This window comes from Morus notabilis, unplaced genomic scaffold, assembly GCF_000414095.1.
Source record: "Morus notabilis unplaced genomic scaffold, ASM41409v2 Scaffold352, whole genome shotgun sequence".
NCBI lineage: Eukaryota > Viridiplantae > Streptophyta > Magnoliopsida > Rosales > Moraceae > Morus > Morus notabilis.
This window is the reverse complement of record NW_010367325.1, coordinates 350,258-373,342: the sequence shown is the minus strand read 5'-3', so window position 1 is coordinate 373,342 and position 23,085 is coordinate 350,258. Positions and strand designations below refer to the sequence as shown.

General features: G+C 37.2%; 1 protein-coding gene across 2 annotated transcripts in view; it reads right to left on the bottom strand.

The window, feature by feature from the left end:
• LOC21399154 (eIF-2-alpha kinase GCN2) overlaps positions 1-23,085 on the bottom strand; it is a 56,643-nt gene that overhangs the window by 9,047 nt on the left and 24,511 nt on the right. For both annotated transcript variants that reach the window (XM_024174916.1, XM_024174917.1), the window contains exons 13-28: positions 22,880-23,049; positions 16,670-16,854; positions 10,345-10,493; positions 9,964-10,213; positions 8,366-8,648; positions 8,157-8,250; positions 7,216-7,296; positions 5,098-5,154; positions 3,787-3,918; positions 3,623-3,706; positions 2,426-2,534; positions 2,212-2,348; positions 1,244-1,351; positions 681-766; positions 461-563; positions 247-369 (exon numbers count right to left, since the gene is read on the bottom strand). In XM_024174916.1, the coding sequence (XP_024030684.1) occupies positions 247-369; positions 461-563; positions 681-766; positions 1,244-1,351; positions 2,212-2,348; positions 2,426-2,534; positions 3,623-3,706; positions 3,787-3,918; positions 5,098-5,154; positions 7,216-7,296; positions 8,157-8,250; positions 8,366-8,648; positions 9,964-10,213; positions 10,345-10,493; positions 16,670-16,854; positions 22,880-23,049 (2,151 nt within the window). The remainder of the gene's footprint in view (positions 1-246; positions 370-460; positions 564-680; positions 767-1,243; positions 1,352-2,211; positions 2,349-2,425; positions 2,535-3,622; positions 3,707-3,786; positions 3,919-5,097; positions 5,155-7,215; positions 7,297-8,156; positions 8,251-8,365; positions 8,649-9,963; positions 10,214-10,344; positions 10,494-16,669; positions 16,855-22,879; positions 23,050-23,085) is intronic.

Below are 23,085 nucleotides of genomic sequence, written 5' to 3'. Positions count from 1 at the left end.
AAGATATGCTAAAGTTATGTGAAAAAGCACAGTGATTTTCAATACTCAAGGGTTTTTAAAGGATTCGCAAAGATTTTTTAAGACAAGAGTGATGGAGAGAATTAACGTTTTTGACAAAACAAAATACCCGGCTTCAGTTGCATAAAAAGTATTAGCATTTAGGCATGCAAAATTTTTAAAATTCATGCCACCATTATATTATTTAGAAAGAAAAAAAAGAGAGAAAATGAGAAAGAAAATAATTACCTTAACAGAACCCATATGAGCCACACCAGTGTCTCTTATTATGACAAGACATTTTATATCATGCTCACTTGCATATTCATATTGTTCTGTAAGGCTTGGATCGGGTTTCGGAACAAACTCTGCCTGCTTAACATGGACAACTAATTAGCACAACGAAAGAATTAGATCAACATAGTATTGCAGCTAATTTTCATCAGATATTCCCATCTTGAACCTTAATGTTTTCCTCCCACAGCTCAGCAACTAATTCCATCCACTCTTCCAATAGGCCACCACCACCTCTTGAACAAACGAGAATACTAACACTGTCGTCATTTCTGCAGCAGTTAGAATGTATTAAGTTGTGAAATTATGTCGATGAGAAAGAGAACTAAAGGGTTAAGAATCTAGTGGCAAATTGAGAAAGCAAAGGAGAAAGAAGAAATTTTGTGTACCGAATAGGTTTCAGATCTACAAGAGAATGTTGTATTATAGTCTCCAAGGCAAGACTGGTCCCTACACCTCCTGGAGCATGTGATTTCTGATATCAAAAAATAGCAGTAATGTCATTTAAAACAATAACATGCATTTCTAGAAAAATATATAGAAACCAAAAATATTTAAAAAGAAAACAAGAGCTCTGAGAAAATAATAAGAGCTGCAAGAGATAACTGCACGAGATTACACAAAATATAGAGGGTTATTTAATTTTCCATGAGCAGTACAACTACTTATCTATATATGTAAAAGGAGGAAGATGAGAAATTCTTCAAACAAAAAAAAAAAAAAAAAAAAAAAAGAGAGTTTTATAAAAAAGGAGAAAGAAAAAAAATTTTAAAAAAAAAAAAAAAAAAAAAAAAAAAAACAGAGAGAGGGGGGGGTTAGAGAGAACAGAAGGAAAAGCTAAACAAAGAAAATAAATTATTAAAATTGTATTACATTGGAAGGATGTCATTGGAAATCAAAACTTCACCCACCGACACACACACACACACACACACACACAATTGAAACTTACATGTTCCTGAACCCACATTTGATGAAGCAAATAGTCATAGCGACCTCCAATAGCAAGCAATATACCATCAACAAGTGTCCCAGAAAGGTTTTCCTTCATCAGGTACACCTGAGCAAGAAGTACCAATTTTGTCTTAAATTTTGTTGCCAAACAAACTACCTACCAAATCTTTGAGAGCAATATCTTATATATGAATCAGTTTTAAGCATGAAGAATGTACGTCATGAGAATAAATAAGTATAAACAAGGTTGGATCATTGACAAGTGGCTTCCAATAACTCAATTCATCTATTTTAAAATTAGAGTTTCAAGGCAAACCCTGTCAAAATTGTTTCTAAGATACTCTACCCGCAAAGTTAAAAAAATAAAAACACTACAAGAAAAAAAAAAAAAAAAAAAAAAAAAAAAAAAAAAAAAAAAAAACTGCAAGTCGGTACAAATCCAGTAGGAAATAGACAGCATAAACTTTAATGCTACATAAAATGCTAACTGGTTGGTACTTGCTATGTGACCATACTACAAGATTTTCACAAGAGCCAGGCAAGACACATGTCTATACGTACTGTATCGGCCTTTTCCCATGGGCCACAAGTCTACAACCCTCATACCTGCATAATGGATGCTAAATTGATAGCAGAGAGAAGACACTCTACACTAAAAGAATTAACATGAAATATGCATTTGTTTAGGAACTGTTTCGATAATGACCAGTGTTCCCATATTATGGGAACCAAGACAGTTCAAATCAGAATCCTACTGCAACCTAGTTCATTGTCAAACAGTGTTTCTGCACTTAATTCAAGCGAATGCAGAAGTTTGGACTTTGGTTTACTATTGTCCCGAGTGGAAGAGTTTTAAATCAGCACAGGATGCCATTACTGCCAATAGATGCAAAGTACCAACATCTCATAGAATTTCCAAACGAGGAAGAGCCCTATAACAAGAAAAGGTAAACAACTCGTAAGTACCTGAAAGAACAATTCTCTATGATAAATCTCAGTTGGTGGCATCAGTGGATCAATATAAACATGTCTTTCAATCCTCCAAACTCTCAAGTAGCTACAGAGATCTGAAAGCTCATCAAGTGCCTTGCGAGTGGCTTTATCTGTAACAAGATTGAAGAAAAGAACCTTATTACCTATATACATTGTATAATTAAATAATAATTGGTTACAGCAGTACCAGATGGAAGCGCTCCCCTCAATCTAGGAAGTGCCTGATCTGCAGGCCCACAGAATCTTAAACCAACAGTCTGTAACCTATTTACAACAGCTTCTGGTAAATTAAGTTCCTGGAAGATGAATAAAATCAAGCAAGACATATAAATATATCTAATTAATGTTATACATCTCCATAAAACATGCAAACATAATCACTAACAAGTTCTGCCTTTTTTATTATTCAGCAGATACGAGGTTCAAGAGTAGGAAAAAAAGGTTTAGACTAAAGGGCTGCAGTGTAGTTTATACTTTGATGTACTAGGACATCATGTTCCTAATATTCCTTGTACAGTCCTCAAACAATTTTTTTAAGTTTCTCTATAAAAAAAATAAAATAAAAAAAATAAAAAAACAACAAGAACAACATCAACAACAACAAAACAAAAACAACAACAACAGCAACAACAACTAAAACAAAAACAAAAACAAAAAACAAAAAAAAAAAAAAAGGAGAGGAAGAAGAAGAAAATGCAAATAAAGAGAAAAAAAAAAAAAAAAAAAAAAAAAAAAAAAAAAAAAAAAAAAACCTAATCAATAACAAATGCTAATAAGCTCATACGTCCAATGTCTCAGAAGAAATTCTTTAAGAACAGGTCAGCAATAGCCCTGCTGGTCAGTGTATGACATAGAACTCATGGTAACTTGACATAGAACTCATGGTAACTTAGGCAGCTATGAAATGATTGCATTCAATGACAGATCAAGATTATACCACAAGTATAATTCCAGTGCTATTCCTTTGTTTTGGAAATTACCCAATTATGACATAGAACTCATGGTAACTTGACATAGAACTCATGGTAACTTAGGCAGCTATGAAATGATTGCATTCAATGACGGATCAAGATTATACCACAAGTATAATTCCAGTGCTATTCCTTTGTTTTGGAAATTACCCAATTAATAATTGATTTTCATCCACAAAGCAAAAAAACATAGGCAGTGTAAGACAAATACAAATGGAAAAAAAATCTAGGCATCTAGGCAACTAAAAAACTCTGCTGGTTTTAGAATTCTTTAACACAGAAATAGAACCATACTAGGCCAATATCTGGATTTGTTATTATTATTATTAGTACATGACTAAAATTTCAGTAAATGACCTTAAAAAAGGCGTCAGCAAGATCAGTGTATTCAATTTAGTTTAAGAGTTACTTGCCTGTAAAAGCTGACGCCTTATTACCACCCATTTTGATTTCCGTTCAGTGGATTGAGGACGCAACGAGTCCATCATGGAAAGAAGCTTAACTCAAAAATGTGAGCATCAATTAGCTCAAACTCTACATGTTTTGATGAAAATGACACACAAGTATATTGATGTACCTCAGCTACTTTGTGTCTGTGCTCTGCCTTAACTCCTGTCCAAGACCATATTGATTCCAGTAGATTCCCATGATTTAAATGGAGCTCACAACAATGCGGATTGAGAAAATGAATTAAAATGTCCATTGTAACCTGTAAATCAGAATAATACACAAAGTCGAAAACGCAGTACATAGAGATAGATCCATTACCACAACCACGGGAACAAAGATATAAGGTTTCAGTTACTGAACCTCAGTTTTTGTTCGCTTTCCTTTATTTTTGTTTGTTGTGGACCCCATGTCCACTTTATTGTACTTGTTCGTTAAATAAAAGTCCATTTCTTATTCCCAGGTTTTGTGATGGTTGCATCGTCTTGAAGGATACTTGGACTATGTTGTTCTAACTCTCCCGTTTCTAGAGACTGATGCATTGGCAATCATCGAAGCTGTGAAGAATTTTTCTTCCTATTTTAATGAGTTTGGAGTGTTATTGTTATCTAGCTTATTATCTGTTTTTCCAGGAGCTAAGTTATGCCATGGGTAAAAGGAAGCAGATAAAGCTACCTTTTTTTTTGGCTACTCATGCTTTTAATAAAGATGATAAGCTAATTTAGTCGGAGGAAACTCTAACACTTACAGCATCTGTTATTGTAACTGACGCTTATCCTTATTAATAATAATAACACATTCTATTCTCAAAAAAAAAAAAAAAAAAAAAGAGTAAATTTCTTGAGAGAGAGAGAGAGAGAGAATATACATGTGACCTAGCCAAAGATATTGCAAGCTAAGACTATATTCAACATTTTTAATACATTTTTTACCTTCAGGTAGAGGTAAACCTGACCCAGTACTTCTTAGAGACCAGACTCAATAGCAAATTGTACCATTTGCTGCATATCCAAAATATTTAGCCATTTTCAAAAATATGTTTCCAAAATATCTTTACTGCCATACAAGTTAAACTTGTTTCAAAAAACCTTAGCACTATTGTTTCCTATTAAGAAATCTATTACAAAACAAGTTCATAGACAAAAATGAAATCAATACGATAGAGTTTAGTGTTCCAGGAGAATTAAAAATGAGGGCTACAAATGAAATAAAGTCGACCTAAAAGTTGAAAAAATGGTTTTCTAGGACAAACCCTTTATACCGAGATTGGATCATTATTCCTAAATAAAAGTTCTGCAAGTTCTCAAATTTCAGTCAGCTCAAGTAGCTAATCAACAGCTTTGAGACTGAATTATGCTCAAAACCTAACGGCATTCTCCTGGGAAGAATACAACAGATTGCTAGGCAAGAGAGGAGAAGAATGAAAAGAAGATTATAGCACCTTGATAATCTCTGCCTCGGTAATTGCAGATGCGCCCCCAATAATATCAAAATCACCCTGTAAAGAAGAATACTGTCTAATAAGGGCGTAGACTTTAATTGAATATTCAGATAAATAAATATATTTTTTTTAATAAGAAACGGGTAACTTGTATTAAATAAAAAAGAAAGCAAATACAAAAGGGGACAAGCGGTCTACCAAGAAAACACAAAAACTACAAACCACAGAAAACAAGCCTAAAGATCTACTTTTTTTACTAAACCAGAATCCACAGAAAGGCTTAAAGAAATATACCATCCCACCCCCTAAGTAGATCTGAGAAACATAAACTAGTAAAACCTTTAGAATGGAAAATCCACAAAGCCACCCAATACTTAATCCTATCCCAAAAATCACTACTGGCTCCTTGTGTGTCTTCAAAGATTCGATAGTTTCTTTCGAGCCACAAAGACCAAGTGACTACAAGAACAACTGTGTTCCAAAGCCTTCTCTTCGGAGTAGTCCTTTCTGGCAACAAATCACTACCAAAAAGCTCCACGATGCTATTTGGGGGAACCCACACCAACCCGAACTCATGCAGAACACGGTACCAAATATTCAATGCGAAAGAGCAATGGAGGAATAAAAGATATGTTCTCTCTTCAGCATTTTTACAAAGAACACCACCCAGGGGAGAGATAAAGGTAAGGCTTCCTCCTCTGCAACAAATCCTGAGGGTTGAGCTTCCTTAACACAAGCAGCCAATTAAAAATCTGAACTTTGGTAGGGACCGAGGTTTTCCAAATAAAATGACACAAACTAAAACTGGGGTAAGCACTATCATCAATAAAGGACTTGAATAGAGATTTGCAAGAGAAAAGTCCTGAACTATCCAACTCCCACGACCATCTATCAGCAGTAAATTCACTTAATCTAACTCCCTCTAAACAAGTCAAAAGCTCTGCCAACTCACCCAATTCTCTCTCACTAGGATCTCTCCTGAAATGGAAATTCCAAGAAGGATTACCCACAGGGGGTCTGGAGAGAAAAAAGCAAAAATTGAAGCATTGTGAAGAGAAGAAATTCTGTATAGGATTAGCATTATTCAGATAAATAAAGAATAATGCCACGGTAATTTCAAGCATATAGCATTCCAATAAAGCACTTTGCAATTCTTTCCCCTGGTACAGGTCAGGCAACAGAAGAAAACTTCTAATGGAAGGTGGCAGTACTCGTACTCTTGTGGGGAGTGTGGTTCAATTTTATTCTTCTAGGTTTTTTTTTTTTTTTTTTTTTTTTTTTTTTTTTTTTTTTTTTTTTCCTTGAAAAGAAACAAGGAACTTTATTAATGAAAGAAAGAAAATACAAGGAGAGGAAAAGTTTTTCTAACAGCCAAAAAGCTGACAGAAAACAAGAAACAAAGCCATGACAAAAAAAAAAAAAAAAAAAAAAAAAAAAAAAAAAAAAAAAAAAAAAAAAGAAAAAAGAAAAGAAAGAAAGAAAGAAAAAGAAAAGGACTACAAAAATGGTGCTCAGTTCCCAACCAATTCTGAAATAACTGACCTATCAAACTCGTTATCTCTGTATACACAAGTAGAGACCCAATACTTTACCTTATCCCATAAAACACAGCTATCTTCCTGCTTCCTTTGAAAATTACGCTATTCCTTTCTAACTAGATGCCCCAAAAAACTGTAGAAACCTTCCACAAACTTCTACCAGGTAAGACTAATTGGGCGGGCGGGGTGGATTTCAAGTATCTTTGAACAGTTCCTAGGTGTTACCCATGAGAAGCCAAACTCCTTCAGAAATAAAGATTAGACATGGTGACAGGTCTGTGAGGAGTGTGGTTTAAAGAAACCATAGACCTTTTGTTGGGTGCGAAAAAGAGTGTGGGGTTGTTTGGATAAGATTAAATACTGGGTAGCCCTTTGGATCCATCAGGATAAGGAATTTAAAGGCTTACTCTTTCCTTATACTATTCAAGATTGAGTCTCAGCTTTATAGTGTTTTCACTTGTTATTTGGAGGAAACTTTTTCTCCTTGATACATGTACATATTCTTTCCATTAAAAAAAATGTGTCTATGTTTCAGAAGGGAAAATAAAAGGTTTAAGCAAAGGAAGGTTGTAGCATATACCTGAAGATAGCGATTTGGTGGTGAATGCCCAATTGCTCTTCTATAAACGCATGAAATTTCGAATCTTTTGAATGAAGATTTCTGCAAAGAAAAATGGGATGTGTGGCAAAGGAATTGAACAAACTTTCAGAATTCAGCAATTGACAAAGAACAGGTACAAATAGCTCAAGAGCTCAAAGGAAAGCTTATGAACTTTCATACTACCATACAGGATTGTGTTGTACAACTACTGGGAAAATGTACTGACACCATAAAAACAATTAAAGAGCAAAAATCAGATTTCTTGATAAAGACCTCTAGGCTACTCCCAGAGGTTGAAGGACCACCAGAATGGTTACCAAAAATGGTTACTGTTTAGAATCGCAACATCTATGGTCAATCCTAAGCTAGACAAAATTACTACACAAACTTCACCAATTCCCAGCTATATTTTCTTAGTCTCTTAAATTACACAAAATTACAAGTACAAGCCAAAAAAGTCGAATATCGAATGTATTGTTACACTTCAAGAGAGAGTCACAAAAGAAACTGAGGATTAAAAGATGACATGAGAGAAACTTGATTTTTGAATTAAACAAGTTGACTTGAAAGAGAGTTACAACTTCTTATTGGAGAGACACAAACGTAACAAGTTGCAAAGCTTTTTCCTCCGCAAATAATCAATAACTTTATGTACTCCATCTCCATTTATTTATTCTCTATGCTTTTTTTTTTTAATACAACACGGGATTGAACCCGCAACCCCCCACCTAAATCCCACCACACCCAAACCCTCAGTGCCACTAGACCAAGAGGTCTTAGGCTTCTACGTCAACTAATTACCTGCTGCTTTTCAGCACAAAACACACACACGCATAGTGGTAATTTTATAAGTACAACAAAACAATGCGACAATAAAAAGATAAGTTCTACTGTTGTAGTAATTTAAGTATACGCAGTACCTGACTGTAGATCACCCAACTGACAAAAGGTAAACGCAGCTCATGACAAAGTTCAAGCATATCTCCTCCATGGCTCAAAAGTTTGACAGTGTTCCTTCTCATCATTAGTAAACACATTCAGCAAGAAAGAACTAGCATTTACATTTTACAGATGATGCAAGAAGAACAATAGCAAATTTGAATATAAGGAATTCGGTAAAATATTTAACCTATTGAACTGTGGGCAATCATCCGACAAACGCATGGAAATTATTTCCAAATGCCTTGCACAATGCTTTCTGAAAACCTCATTTGAGATTTCAGTAACATAGTCACGAATCTCAGTGTCCAACTCAGCATACTGAATGGCAGAAGTACCACCTCCTGGCAACCTAAATCTACCAGTATGATTATGCTGATCTTTTATGCTTAATACCTCTTCGTCAAAAATAGCATTAACAACTTTATCATATATATTGGAGTCCTCCGAAGTCTGCATAGTACGTAGAATATCTGCAAAATACAAGAGAAACTCACTTAGAGAGGCTCAGAAATAACTCTATTGAACACAGTTACCGAACTCCAATCACCTACTACATACAGCTCAGAAGCTGCACAAAAATGAATTACAATTTTGTTCCGTGATGAGAAGAAAAAAAAGAAAAGAAATTCTAGTGAAGAAAAATAACCACATACAAAAGCCTATGAGAAGTAGAAGTGACAGGAAATCTATAAAATGTTCTTCGATTCTATTAAAATGAAAACAGGGTAATCTTTGAATTTTTACATAAAGAATATGATAGGGTCAGAGAGGATAGACAAAGTTGTCAAATCATGAATCATTCCAAAAAAATGTCCTGTCAAGTATCACTGATCACGTACCATAAGTTAAATCTAGATGCATCTTTCATATTCACTCATGTTCAATTATTCAGAATTTAAAGAAGATTATAGTAGTCCAGGAAAAGGATTAGAAAAAAGCTGTCCCTGAAAAAACAGAAACAAGAAATACTCCAGCTGAAGCCATAGGTTTTTTTTTTTTTTTTTTTTTTTTTTTTTATAGGAAAAAAACTTCATTCAAAATGAAAAGATTTCACTGAATCCATAGTTATTTAATATATATATATATATATACACACACACGCGTACAAATATAGTTATACTACTATGCATAGTTGTAGAATAATATAATTACTATTTAGTTTTTATTATCTCCAGTACAAAAGTTAAAGAAAGATCACCAGCTTTCAAAATGGGGAAAAAAAGGCCCACCTTTTCGTTCTTAATGGGCTAAAGGCAACAGTCAACCTTTTATCCTTCATTTTTACTCAGAGAAAAAAAATTAAACTTCAAGTTTGCAGCTTCGGTATACATTATTGTATCCTAACTTCCATCCACTTTTTGTTCTCTCTCAAACCTTCATCCAACATTTCTTTTTACCCTTTCCCCGGGCCATGAATCTAGTTTATTGTAATGAAAATATATGTGATTGGTGGTGTAGCTCCATTAAAAATATGAAAGGCACAAAATCTATTGACTAAAAGCTTTTCTAGGTCATCCAAACACTCTTGGAAGCAACTTTTGGACTCAGGAAGTCAAAAGAAGCTTCCGGGAAGCACTACCAAATAGGCCTATAATAACAAGGACCTATCTATAGCCCTCATGCCAAGATGAACCTTGGTGTCAACAAAAGTTTCAGCCAATTTGTTATTGTTTTGAGACCTACTTTGAGCACCGCATTCACTACTAAGCAATTCAATTCATTTGGTGAAGCCAAGTTAATGTTGCTGTTCCAAGTTATAGTAAGTAAAAGCTCCATATCACTTACTGTCTAACAACTCAGATTCCATCCGTGGAGGGAATGCATGGTGCAGGAGCTCTGCAGCAGAAGGACGGTCAGAGGGACTTGGAGACATTAAGCGTCGCAACAAAGACGCCTGTTCTGGAAATTCAGCAACCCACGCAGATGGCAGCTCTCCTTTCTGTTTCAAATCAGATAGGACAACGTGTCTTTCCATTGCAGTTCCAAAGGGGTGCCATAGCTCAAAGAAAACAATTCCTAAGCTGTACATATCAGCCTGCAAGTCCCATTCTCCAAATATTTATGTGCCACTTTTGAATAAGCAAATTATAAGACATCAAAAGATGGAGCACATGCCATCCTGGTGGGCGAAACAAAAGCATAAAAAAAATTCAAAGAAACATTCACCTTTTCATCAATCTTTGGCCATCCTTGCTCAATTTCAGGTGCTGTATAAAAATAGGTACCAACTTGACCAGTACCATCAACAGAAACTCCGGTTGTCTCTGCAGGATAACTCAGATCTTGTTCCAACTGCTCTAACTTCAAAAACTTGGCTGAAATTAACAAAAAAGAAGAGGAAAGAAACGAAGAAAAATAAAATAGAAGTTTAGCCAACGGTCAACCAAAAGTTTTGCATAACATGAAGCAATGAATTGATATCACTTGATTTTTCCCTACAAAAGATGGGAAGCAGTTAAAGACTCATATGCCAACACTGGTGAAGCCACTCATAGTTGAGTGGGGGCATGTTGTCAACTTCTGAAATTTTAATGTGTGCACCTAATTTTTGGGGAAAATTTTAGTTGTGCCCTTGTATTATAAGAAAATTTCTATTTGTGCCCCATTCAATAATTAAATTTATAACTATATCCCTATCTAATAACAAAATATATACATATATCTCATTTTTGCCATAGTGCCCGTTGACAAAATATTGAGCCTCCACTATATGCAAATACATATAAGACTTGCGAGAAATTAATTTTAAGCTCTTGAATAATCACTAGAGGAAATTGAAAGTTGAACTAAATTCACCTCTTTTACTCGTTTCATACTCATATAAGTTTATTAGTACTTGTAATTAAGCCCAATCGTGTATTATGATGCTATCAGTCTTTTGATTTTTGTCTTTATTTTTTGTTTTTGATGGATTTTCGTCCTCCTGAAACTTCTTTTGTAATATATTTTTATTCACTGAAGTTCCTTTGTTTCTTATTAAAAAAAAAAAAAAAGGTTAATAAATGGGGTTTGAACTCAAGACCTCCCGCTCTGATACCATGTTAGTTTACCAATCCATCCCAAAAGCTTAAGCTGTTAAATGAGAATTTTGGTGAAGAGAAATTCTTATTAACCAAAGGAAATACAGCCCTAATATTTATACTTGAGTGGCCGGCATCCCAGTCCACTTATTCTAGGAAAGTAAACGGAGAATCCCACAAAATTAGGAATTTCAACAAACTAGGAAAGTAACTAAATTATGAATCAATCAATTCAATAACTGATCCTATTTATTAGGAAACTAAATCAGAAATCCTAATTTACAAAAATAACACTATCCTAATTTATATAACCGAATCGGCTCCTTTCTACACTCCCCCTCAAGTTGGGTTGTATATGTTATACAATCCTAGCTTGGAGTTGAATTCATCGAAACTTCTTCTTGGAAGGGCTTTGGTGAGAACGTCAGCCAGCTGCAATTGTGTAGGGATGTAGTTGAGTTGAACTATTCCATTGTTGATCTTCTCTGAGATGAAGTGCCAATCAATCTCCACATGCTTGGTCCTGTCGTGGTGTACTGGATTTTTAGCAATGCTGATGGCGGCTTGGCTGTCACTAAGCATTTTAATCTGGTCCTTACAATCAATTCTCAACTCCCTTAGTAATCTTTGAAGCCACATTCCTTTGCAGATGCCCAAAGCAAGAGCACGATATTCTGACTCTGCACTGCTTCTTGACACCACTGATTGCTTTTTGCTTCTCCAAGTAACAAGATTGCCCCAAACAAAGGAGCAATAACCACTTGTGGATCTCCTTTCAGTTAGTTCTCCAGCCCAGCTAGCATCTGTGTAAACCTCTATCTTACGGCTTTCACACCTTTTGAAGAGTAAACCGTGGCCTGGTGTCATCTTTAGGTATCTAAGAATTCGATTCACAGCCTCTAAGTGTTCCTCATTTGGATTGTTCATGTGTTGGCTAACCACGCTCACTGAGAATGCAATGTCTGGTATCGTGTGTGATAGATAAATCAACTTGCCCACTAGCCTTTGATACTGTCCTTTATCCACCGGAACACTTTCCTCATCTTTCCTTAACTTCAGGTTGGGGTCCATAGGCGTCTCTGCAGGTTTACACCCAAGCATGCCAATCTCTGTTAGCAAATCTAAGATGTACTTTCGTTGGGATATAACAATCCCTGCCTTAGACCGAGCAACCTCCATGCCTAGAAAGTATCTTAGAGTACCAAGGTCTTTAATTTCAAACTAAGTAGCAAGTAAGCTTTTGAGTTTGATAATTTCCTCTGAGTCGTCTCCTGTTGAAATGATGTCATCAACGTAAACGATGAGAATAGCAATCCTGCCTCTTGGTGAGAATTTCATAAATAGAGTGTGATCGGCCTGGCATTGACTGTACCCATTTGTGACCACTGTTTTGGCAAACCTATCAAACCAGGCACGAGGTGACTGCTTTAGGCCATACAATGACTTTTTCAGCTTGCACACTTGACGGCTGTTTGAAGGGTTTTCTAGGGCTGGTGGTATTTCCATGTAAACATCCTCTGCAAGATCCCCATTCAGAAAAGCATTCTTGACATCTAGCTGGTGCAAAGGCCAGTCTTTATTTACTGCTAGTGACAACAATACACGAACCGTGTTCAACTTGGCAACAGGTACGAACGTTTCCTGATAATCAATTCCATATGATTGAGTGAATCCCTTTGCGACCAGCCTGGCTTTGAACCTCTCAATACTTCCATCTGCTTTATACTTAACAGTAAATATCCACTTGCAACCCACAGGCTTCTTCCCTTGAGGTAACTCTGCAAGAGTCCAGGTTTCATTGCTTTTTAGGGCTCTGATTTCTTCCTCGACAGCCTGCTTCCATGCTGGATCTTTCAAAGCTTCCTGAATGGAATTAGGAATCTGTACACTATCAAGAGCTGAAATAAATGCTTTATATGATGGCAGCAATTTTCCATATGCCACATATCTCCTAATAGGGTGGTTTGTACATACTCGGACACCCTTTCTTTCAGCAACAGGCAAGGCAGAATCATCAATAAAAGGAACAGGAGGCTCACGGGTTGAAGAATACATACCTTTGTGAGATTCTGAAGCAGGAGGGTCCGGTTTAGGTTCTTGACAGTCTCGGACTTGAGTGATGTTCTCTAAGTGCTCAGTAGGTCATCTCCTCCCAGAATAGACACGGAGTTCCTAACAATTTGTACCAAGTTGAGGTTGGGTGGACTCGGTTAGATCATTCTGAGTGGTGTGATTCGGGAAGTTGGATGGCTCATGGAACTGAGACTCGGATAGTGGACCTGATGTGGATCTGAGACTCGGATTTGAGGACTCGGAAGAGGAGTTGAGACTTGGATTTGAGGACTCGGAAGAGGGTAAGGAGGCTGGACTGACACTTTGGGGTGAAATGTACATGGATTGAGTGTCTCGAAGGATGTCCCAAAGCTGAAATTCCCTCGAATTCTCCCCCTGAATTGCAGGTTTGGGAAAATAAGATTGGTGTTCAAAGAATGTGACATCCATGGAATTGTATGTCTTTCTAGTGACAGGTGAGTAGCACTTGTACCCCTTTTGATGAGAGGAATATCCTAGGAAAATGCATTTTAATGATTTGGGATCAAGTTTGGTTCGATGTTGTTGGTGTATGTGAACAAATGAGGAACAACCAAAGATTCTAAGTGGGAGATCGGAAGTAAAGGATTTGGCATGAGGAAAGGCTTGTAGTAGGACTTGGCGGGGTCTCTGAAATTGTAGCACTCGACTCGGCATCCAATTGATAAGATATATGGCAGTAAGAATGGCTTCCCCCCATAAGTGTTTAGGTACATGGTTGGTAAACATGAGTGATCTAGCTACCTCAAGTAAGTGTCTGTTTTTCCTCTCGGCTACCCCATTTTGTTGAGGGGTGTCAACACAAGAACTCACATGGATAATTCCTTGTTCCAAGAGATAGGAACCCAAAACTGATGTAAAGTATTCCCTGCCATTATCGGTCTTAAGAACCTGAATTTTGCTTTTGAATTGGGTGTGAATCATAGAATAAAAGGACTTGAAGATTTCCCCTGTTTCAGATTTTTCTTTCATTAAAAATGTCCAAGCGGTTCAAGTATGATCATCTATGAAAGATATGAACCAACGAGCCCCATTAATATTTTTCACTCGTGAGGGTCCCCAAATGTCACTGTGAATTATGGAGAATGGATGTGAAGGCTTATATTGAATACTAGGATAGACATGCCGAGTGTGCTTTGCAAGTTGACATATTTCACAATGAAAAAACTTGGAATTTTTATTGATGAATAAATGAGGGAACAATTTTTCAAGGTACACAAAATTTGGATGACCAAGGCGAAAGTGCCATAACATAACTTGATTCTCATTTGAAACAGAAACAGAATTGGAAACAGACTCAAAAAAACAACTTGAATGAACTTGTCCATGTGGAGGAGGGTTCCGTTTGAGCAAGTAGAGACCACCACACATTTCAGCACTGCCAATCACCTTCCCCGAATCCGTTGCCTGAAATTCACAAAGATTTGGATAGAATTTAGTCACACAGTTCAAGTCACGGGTGAGTTTACTAATAGAAATTAGATTGCAATCTAATTTTGGAACATAAAGGACAGATGAGAGAAGGAGATCCTTTGTCAATTTGATGGATCCGATTCCTGCCACGTTTGAATGTGATCCATCGGCTATTCGTACTGTGCTAGGACTAGAATATGCACTGAACTTGTGGAAGACATTAATATCTCCAGTCATGTGATCCGAAGCCCCAGAATCAATTATCCATGGTCTTAATTTCCTGGTTTTCGCAATATGAGCAAAGGAAAATGTACCTTGATGTACTACCATGCTGGTATGTTGTTCAGCAGTGGGTGATGTGGACTGAGAAGGACCTGATACCTGTCCGAGTAGCTTCTGCAGTACCTCAATCTGCTCCCTGGTGAACGTACTGATTTCAGGAGTGGTGCTGGGGTTGTCTGAAGTGGTGACAGCATTTGCGCGGCTGTCCCGGTCCTGGCGAGCACAGTTAGGCTTCCAATCAGTGGGCTTCCCATGTATTTTCCAGCAATTTTCTCTGGTGTGACCAGGCTTCTTGCAATGGTCGCACCATGGTCTTCCTCTTCTTTGCCTGTTATCCTGAGATGAGTTGTGTGTATATAAGGCCGAACCTTCAGCAACCGGGGTGCTCATATTTTCTATCATCATTAGTTTCTTCCTGCTTTCTTCTCTTCTGACTTCAGCAAATGCCTCTCGAATGGAAGGCAGTGGCCTGCTTCCCATGATTCTCCCCCTTACTTCGTCCAGATCCTTGTTGAGACCAAGGAGAAATTTGAATGTTCTCTTTTGATCAACAATCTTTTTGTATAAAGCTGCATCATCAGGACATTTCCAGGGATATATTTCAAACATATCAAGGTGCTGCCAGTACCGGGTTATTGTGTTGAAATATTGAGTGATTGTCATCTCCCCTTGTCGCATATCATGAAGTCGAGTTTCAATTTCAAAAAGTTCTGAGGTATTTTCAGAACTGGAGTAGGTTTCACGTGCCGCATCCTAAATTTCCTTGGCTGTTTTGTAGAGAAGGAAATTCTCTCCAACTTCGGTGGTCATGGAGTTTATTAGCCATGACATAACCATGTGATTTTCTGTTTTCCACGTCCGATACTTGGGATCTGTTGCCGCTGGAACAGGGACCTCACCGGTGAGATACTCATCTTTTCCTCTGCCAGATACATATATGAGGACGGATTGTGACCACTGAAGGAAATTGTGGCCACTGAGTTTGTGACTGGTAACAGGAAGAGGTGAGTTTTCGATGATATTGGCTGAGGGATTATCAGCGTTGACGGCTAGAGAATTTTGCTCGAGTCTTGACTGGACTTCCGAGGAACTGGTTTGGGTATTCATGCCGTATTTGGTCATGATGAGAGATTGATGATAGAGTGGATTAGGGTTTTGAATTCGGCTCTGATACCATGAGAATTTTGGTGAAGAGAAATTCTTATTAACCAAAGGAAATACAGCCCTAATATTTATACTTGATTGGCCGGCATCCCAGTCCACTTATTCTAGGAACGTAAACGGAGAATCCCACCAAATTAGGAATCTCAACAAACTAGGAAAGTAACTAAATTATGAATCAATCAATTCAATAACTGATCCTATTTATTAGGAAACTAAATCAGAAATCCTAATTTACAAAAATAACACTATCCTAATTTAAATAACCTAATCGGCTCCTTTCTACAGGATTTTATTGTAAAGAATGATATGCCAAACAAAACACATGTTGAGTTCGAGTATGTATGAAATTTGACACATGTTGACATGCTGATCTAATATAGGGTTTTTTACTCAACCAATCATAAGATAACACCCCTCTAAAATTCAGTTTCCATGAAGGAAAAGTGATGTCAGTCTCCGTTATTACACACACAAGCACGCGCGCGCGCACACACATATATATATATATGTATGGATCTTACCGAGACCAAAATCCCCAATTTTAATGTCATTGCGAGCATCAAAGAATATATTATTTGGTGTTAAGTCGCGGTGGATGATTCCTTGTCCATGTATGTGTGCCAAGCCTTCAACAATTTGACGGAAAAAATGCCATGCTAATTCTTTGTCAAAATGGCTGTATGGATCAAAAACCTGGCGTAGAGTCCTTCCAAGAAAAGTGAAATATAAGAAACACAGCGGAAAATAATTGTAGGAAAAGATTTTATCAACATAAAAACATTAATCAGGAGAAGTCTCATGCTTAGATCTCGAAAATAACAAACACACAAAAATTTAGATCTCGGAAATAACAAACACACAAAAAACAACATTACATTAAATTAAAAATTAGAATTGTTGCCAATTCAATAGCTGGTATAGTGCAGAAATGACAGATGAATGGCTTCATTGTTTGTTTGAAAGACTATGACATCTGATGTACAGACTTCTTTTATTTAAGAAAACAGACAATTTTTTGTTTGTTTTTGCCGATTATGATAGATCTTTTATCTCCTATTTATTAAGGATAACTATTAGGAGTATTATCTTTTAGTAAAAGATTTGAATTCATTTTTAAATCTTATAGTTTTTTTATCTGTTAGGAGGATTAGTTTATCTCAACTTATCTTATAGTTTAGTTTTTAAATCTTGTTGGTAGCGTAGGGGATTCTTTACTAAATATATGTTCATATACTCTTTGATACGTTGAATAAGAATAATAATGATTGATTATTCTCTCCAAAACTGATATGGTATCAGACACACGGCTCAAAACCTAAAACTCCCTATGAATTACAAAAGGGCAATGACTAGAAAGAATACCTCTTCCTCCGGTGGAGACTCATCCTATACCACCGAAAGGACCCGATTAGAATCCACAGTATCAACCACAGTATCAACCAGCAAAGTAGAGTACCTCTCATCAAACCTTTCCCTTCAATTGATTGTCCATAAACTGAATGGCAGCAATTACCTAGAGGGGGCTCAGTCCATTAAGCTGGCCATTGACTGCAAAGGAAAACTTGGCTATTTAACCGGCGAAGTGAAGTAACCAACAGCAGGGGACCCAAACCTGAAAGCATGGAGGTTAGAGAACTCTTTGACGATTGCGTGGCTCATCAACTCCATGGAACCAGCCATTGGAAAGCCGCATTTATTTCTGCCCACGGCCAAAGATGTCTGGGAAGCAGTTCGTGACATGTATTCAGACGTGGAAAATTCATTCCAAATTTTCGAATTGAAAACGAAACTTTGGAAGTCCAAACAAGGAGTTCGTGACGTTACGTCTTATTACAATGAGATTGTACCACTTTGGCAGGAATTGGATCTTTGCTATGAAGATGAATGGGATTGTCCAACTAACAGTGTTTGCCATAAGAAAGGAAAGGAGAATGATTGAGTCTATATTTTTTGCAGGTCTTAATCATGAATTAGATGAAGTACGAGGCCAGATTCTAGGAAGGAAACCACTGCCCTCCATCAAGGAAGTTTTCTCTGAAGTAAGGAGAGAGGAAACCAGGCGCAAAGTGATGTTGAAGACTTTTGAACCTAAAAACAGCCTTGAGATTGAAAGTTCGACTTTGGTGTCAAGAGGGAGTGATGCAGATGGAGAAAAGAGGAAGAAACCCTGGTGTGACCATTGCAAAAAACCGTGGCATACCAAAGAGACTTGCTGGAAACTCCATGAAAAACCACCTCAAAGCCAAAAGAAGAGAAATGGAGGAGAAAGTAGAGCCTTACAAACCGTGAATGAAGACTCTCAAGGGCAGCAAATTACCTCAGAGGCATCTCCCTTCACCAAGGAACAACTAAACCACCTATACAAGCTTTTTCAATCTCCACAGTTCTCAGTAAACTCTTCCTGCACCTTGGCCCAAAAGGGTAACTACCTTACTACAGCCTTTTCTTGTGAAAAATTTAATCCATCTCATTCATGGATTATTGACTCAGGTGCAACCGATCATATGACCGGTTCTTCAAAATTATTTTCATATTATAACCTTGTGCAGGTAATAAGAAAATTAAAATTGCCAACGGGGCATTATCAGTGATAGCTGGAACAGGGTCAATTGTTATCTCTCCTTCTCTTACTCTCCACAATGTTCTTCATGTTCCTAATCTTTCATTTAACTTATTGTCCATCAGTAAAATAACCAGTGACCCTAAGTGCCAAGTTAACTTCTTTGAATCTTATTGTGAGTTTCAGGAACTAACCACGGGGAGGATGATTGGCAGTGCTAGAAAGATTGGAGGACTTTATTTCTTTGAAGATGGATCAAGTTCACAAAGGCTAGCACAAAGTACATGTTATGGGACTGTTTCTATTACTAGTGATAAAGACATAATGTTATGGCACTATAGACTAGGCCACCCAAATTTCTATTATTTAAAAAGTTTGTTTCCAGATTTGTTTAGAAATAAAAATCCATCTTTTTTTCAATGTGAGGTTTGTGAATTGGCTAAGCATCACCGTTCTATTTTTCCCTTACAACCCTACCAACCTTTTGTGCTTATCCATAGTGATGTTTAGGGACCTTCTAGGATTTTTACACCCTCAGGAAAAAAATGATTTGTCACGTTCATAGATGATCACACTAGGGTAAGCTGGGTATACTTGTTGAGAGAGAAGTCTGAAGTTGAAAATGTTTTTAAAAATTTTTACACCATGGTTTTAACTCAGTTTCAAACAAAAATTCAAATTTTACGAACGGATAGTGGGAAAGAATATTTCAATAAGATCTTGGGATCTTTTTTCTTGGAAAAAGGTATTGTTCATCAGAGCTCTTGTAATGATACTCCGCAACAGAATGGTGTGGTGGAATGAAAAAATCAACATCTTTTAGGAGTTGCAAGGGCGGGCCTTACTGTTTAAAAATAACGTCCCTAAGTATCTTTGGGGGGAAGCCATTTTGACAGCCACTTATCTAATAAACTGGATGCCTTCTAGGGTTCTAAGTTTTCAAATACCCTTAAATGTTTTTAAAACTAATTACCATACGTCTCGGCTTACCTCTACACTTCCTTCGAAAATTTTTGGATGTATTGTGTTTACACATAATCATGATAATAACTGAGGGAAACTTGATCCTAGGGCTAGAAAGTGTCTTTGTAGGATATGCCCCCACTCAAAAAGGATATAAATGTTATGATCCTATTTTAAAAAAAAAAAATGTTTATAACCATGGATGTAACCATTTTTGAAAATGAGGACGTTTGGTTGGAGGATTCAAACCATGTGATTCGAACCATTTTCGATTTACGTGTATTTTTTGTGAGAGAAAAAACTGTAGCGAATCACGAATCATGATTCGAATCAGGGAACAAATCCCTCTACCAAACATCCTCTAAATCTTTCTTTGAATACCATCTTCAGGGGGGGAAGGGAAGATGTGGATGATGATGCTCTTGATGTTTTCTAAATAAACTTGGATTCAAACTTGGATTTAGAAACTACTATTACAAAATTTGGTACAAATCCGGATAAAGAAAATAAAGAAAATACCTTCGAAAACCAGACTTTAGAATCCGAATTTGTACTAGAAATTCCTGACCAAGATCAGGCTGTAAAGAAAACAAATGTTGAAAATATTAGAAGCTCAGACCAAACATCTCTTGTGCCATCACCCAAACTAAATCTCATTGGTGAAAGGAATGGGACCAAAACAAGTACCAACATACTAACCTATTCAAGGAGAAAATGTTCAAAGGAAAAAGGTCCTATCTCTCTTCACAACCATGAATCCGAACCAAGGGAGGAACCTAAACAGTCCATAATTCCAAGTAAAAATCAAACTGAGTCCGTTCCAAACGTTCAATCTAATTCTGAGTCTTGTGATGATCTTGATGTCCCTATTGCTGCCCGGAAGGGCATTCGTTCCTGCACTAGGCATCCCATGTCCAACCATATTTCTTATGAAAAATTGTCCCCTAATTTCTTAGCCTTTACTTCACGACTTTCTTCTGTGGAAATTCCAAAGAGTGTACAGGAAGCTTTACAGGTTCCCGAGTGTAGGAAGGCTGTCTATGAGGAGATGAGCGCTCTAGAGAAGAATCAAACATGGGAAGTAACGGATCTGCCACGGGAAAAAAAGACTGTGGGCTACAAGTGGGTCTTTACAGTAAAATATAACTCGGATGGATCCCTTGAACGATACAAGGCTCGCTTGGTGGCCAAAGGTTTTACACAAACCTATGGCATTGACTATCTTGAGACCTTCGCCCCGGTAGCCAAGTTAAATACAATGAGGGTACTTCTCTCAATTGCAACAAACCTTGATTGGCCTCTTCAGCAGTTAGATGTAAAGAATGCGTTCTTGAATGGAGACTTGGAGGAAGAAGTGTACATGGCCTCTCCACCTGGATTTGAAGAGAAGTTTAACTCCAAAGTTTGCAGACTAAAAAACTCCTTATACGGGCTCAAGCAATCTCCGAGAGCCTGGTTTGAAAAATTTACTCATTCAGTGAAGAATCAGGGATATGTCCAAGCTCAGAGTGATCACACCATGTTTATGAAACACTCCAATGATGTTAAGGTGGCGGTCTTAATAGTGTATGTAGATGATATTATTCTCACCGGTGATGATGTAGCAGAGATGGAACAATTAAAGAAAAGATTGGCCTCAGAATTCGAGATCAAAGACTTGGGAACCTTGAAATACATTCTAGGAATGGAGGTTGCAAGATCAAGGAAAGGAATTGCTATCTCGCAAAGAAAATATGTGCTGGATCTTCTCAATGAGACCGGAACGATGCAGGCCTACAGATACTCCCATAGATCCGAACCAAAAACTAGGAGATTGCAAGGATGGAGCACCGGTTGATACAGCTCGGTACCAGAAATTAGTGGGAAAGCTGATTTATTTATCGCACACCCGACCTGACATAGCCTTTGCAGTAAGTGTTGTGAGTCAGTTCATGCACTATCCTTGTAAAGAACATCTTGAAGGAGTATATCGGATTTTAAGATACCTAAAAGGCACACCGGGAAAAGGACTATATTTCAAGAAAGGGGACGGGAAGACGATTGAACTTTACACTGATGCAGACTGGGCATGTTCCATTACAGACAGGAGGTCTACATCTGGTTATTGCACTTTTGTATGGGGCAATTTAGTCACATGGAGGAGCAAAGCAAATGTAGTTGCCCGGAGTAGTGTAGAAGCTGAATACCGAGCTATGGCACATGGAGTGTGTGAGATGTTGTGGATTAAACGGATTCTTGACGAGCTTGGGAGATCAGTTGAGATGCCAATGAAGTTGTATTGCGACAACAAAGCTGCAATTAGTATTGCCCACAATCCTGTGCAGCATGATAGAACTAAGCATGTTGCGATCGATCGTCACTTTATAAAAGAGAAGCTGGAGGCTGGAACTATCTGTGTTTCAACACAACAGATAGCTGATATTCTCACCAAGGGACTCTTTAGATCGAATTTCGAGTTTCTCACAAGCAAGTTGGGCATGTTGAACATCTATGCACCAACTTGAGGGGGGGGGGGGGGGGGGGGGGGGGGGGGGGGGGGGGGGGGGGGGGGGGCTGTCGATTATGATAGATCTTTTATCTCCTATTTATTAGGGATAACTATTAGGAGTATTATCTTTTAGTAAAAGATTTGAATTACTTTTCAAATCTTATAGTTTATCTTATCTGTTAGGAGGATTAGTTTATCTTAACTTATCTTATAGTTTAGTTTTCAAATCTTGTTAGTAGCGTAGGAATTCTTTACTATATATATGTTCATGTACTCTTTGATACGTTGAATAAGAATAATAAAGATTGCTTATTCTCTCCAAAACTGATAGTTTTTAAAAATAAAATAAAAATAAGGAACACTAAACTGTAATTCAAGGTTATGGAGGCAAGCCCTTTTTTTTTTTAATGACCCTTTCGTCGATAATAAAACAAGAAAGGGAAGAAAATTAAAGAAGTGTTCGCTGTATAAAAAAATAAAAAATAAAATAAAATAAAATAAACTCAACTCTGTAATTTAATGTTCTGGAGGCAAGACCTAATTAAGAATAAACTTTTAATTGTCATGGTCGTACAAGTTTAAGGACAATAAATATTCCAAAAACATCCTTTCATGAAGCGGCAGTATTCTATATGGGAGTAAAATAACCTTTCTTTGGTTGTACACTTGCAATTATTATTCCATGAGAAATCAGAAAATAAACTCTAATAGAAGTTTTACCGCGGACAATATTCCATCTGAATATACAGATATGTTGATTCAAGCTTGTTGTCTTGCCCAATGGTATCTGCTGAGCTTGTTCCGGTGAAGCTGAAATTGGAGCCTCCTGCAGTCCTTGACCCCCAAATGGCGTCACCATAGGAACCAGAAATTCCTGTCTCAAACCACGCCTAGAAGTTCTGAAAATTATTAGAACTATAGTAAAG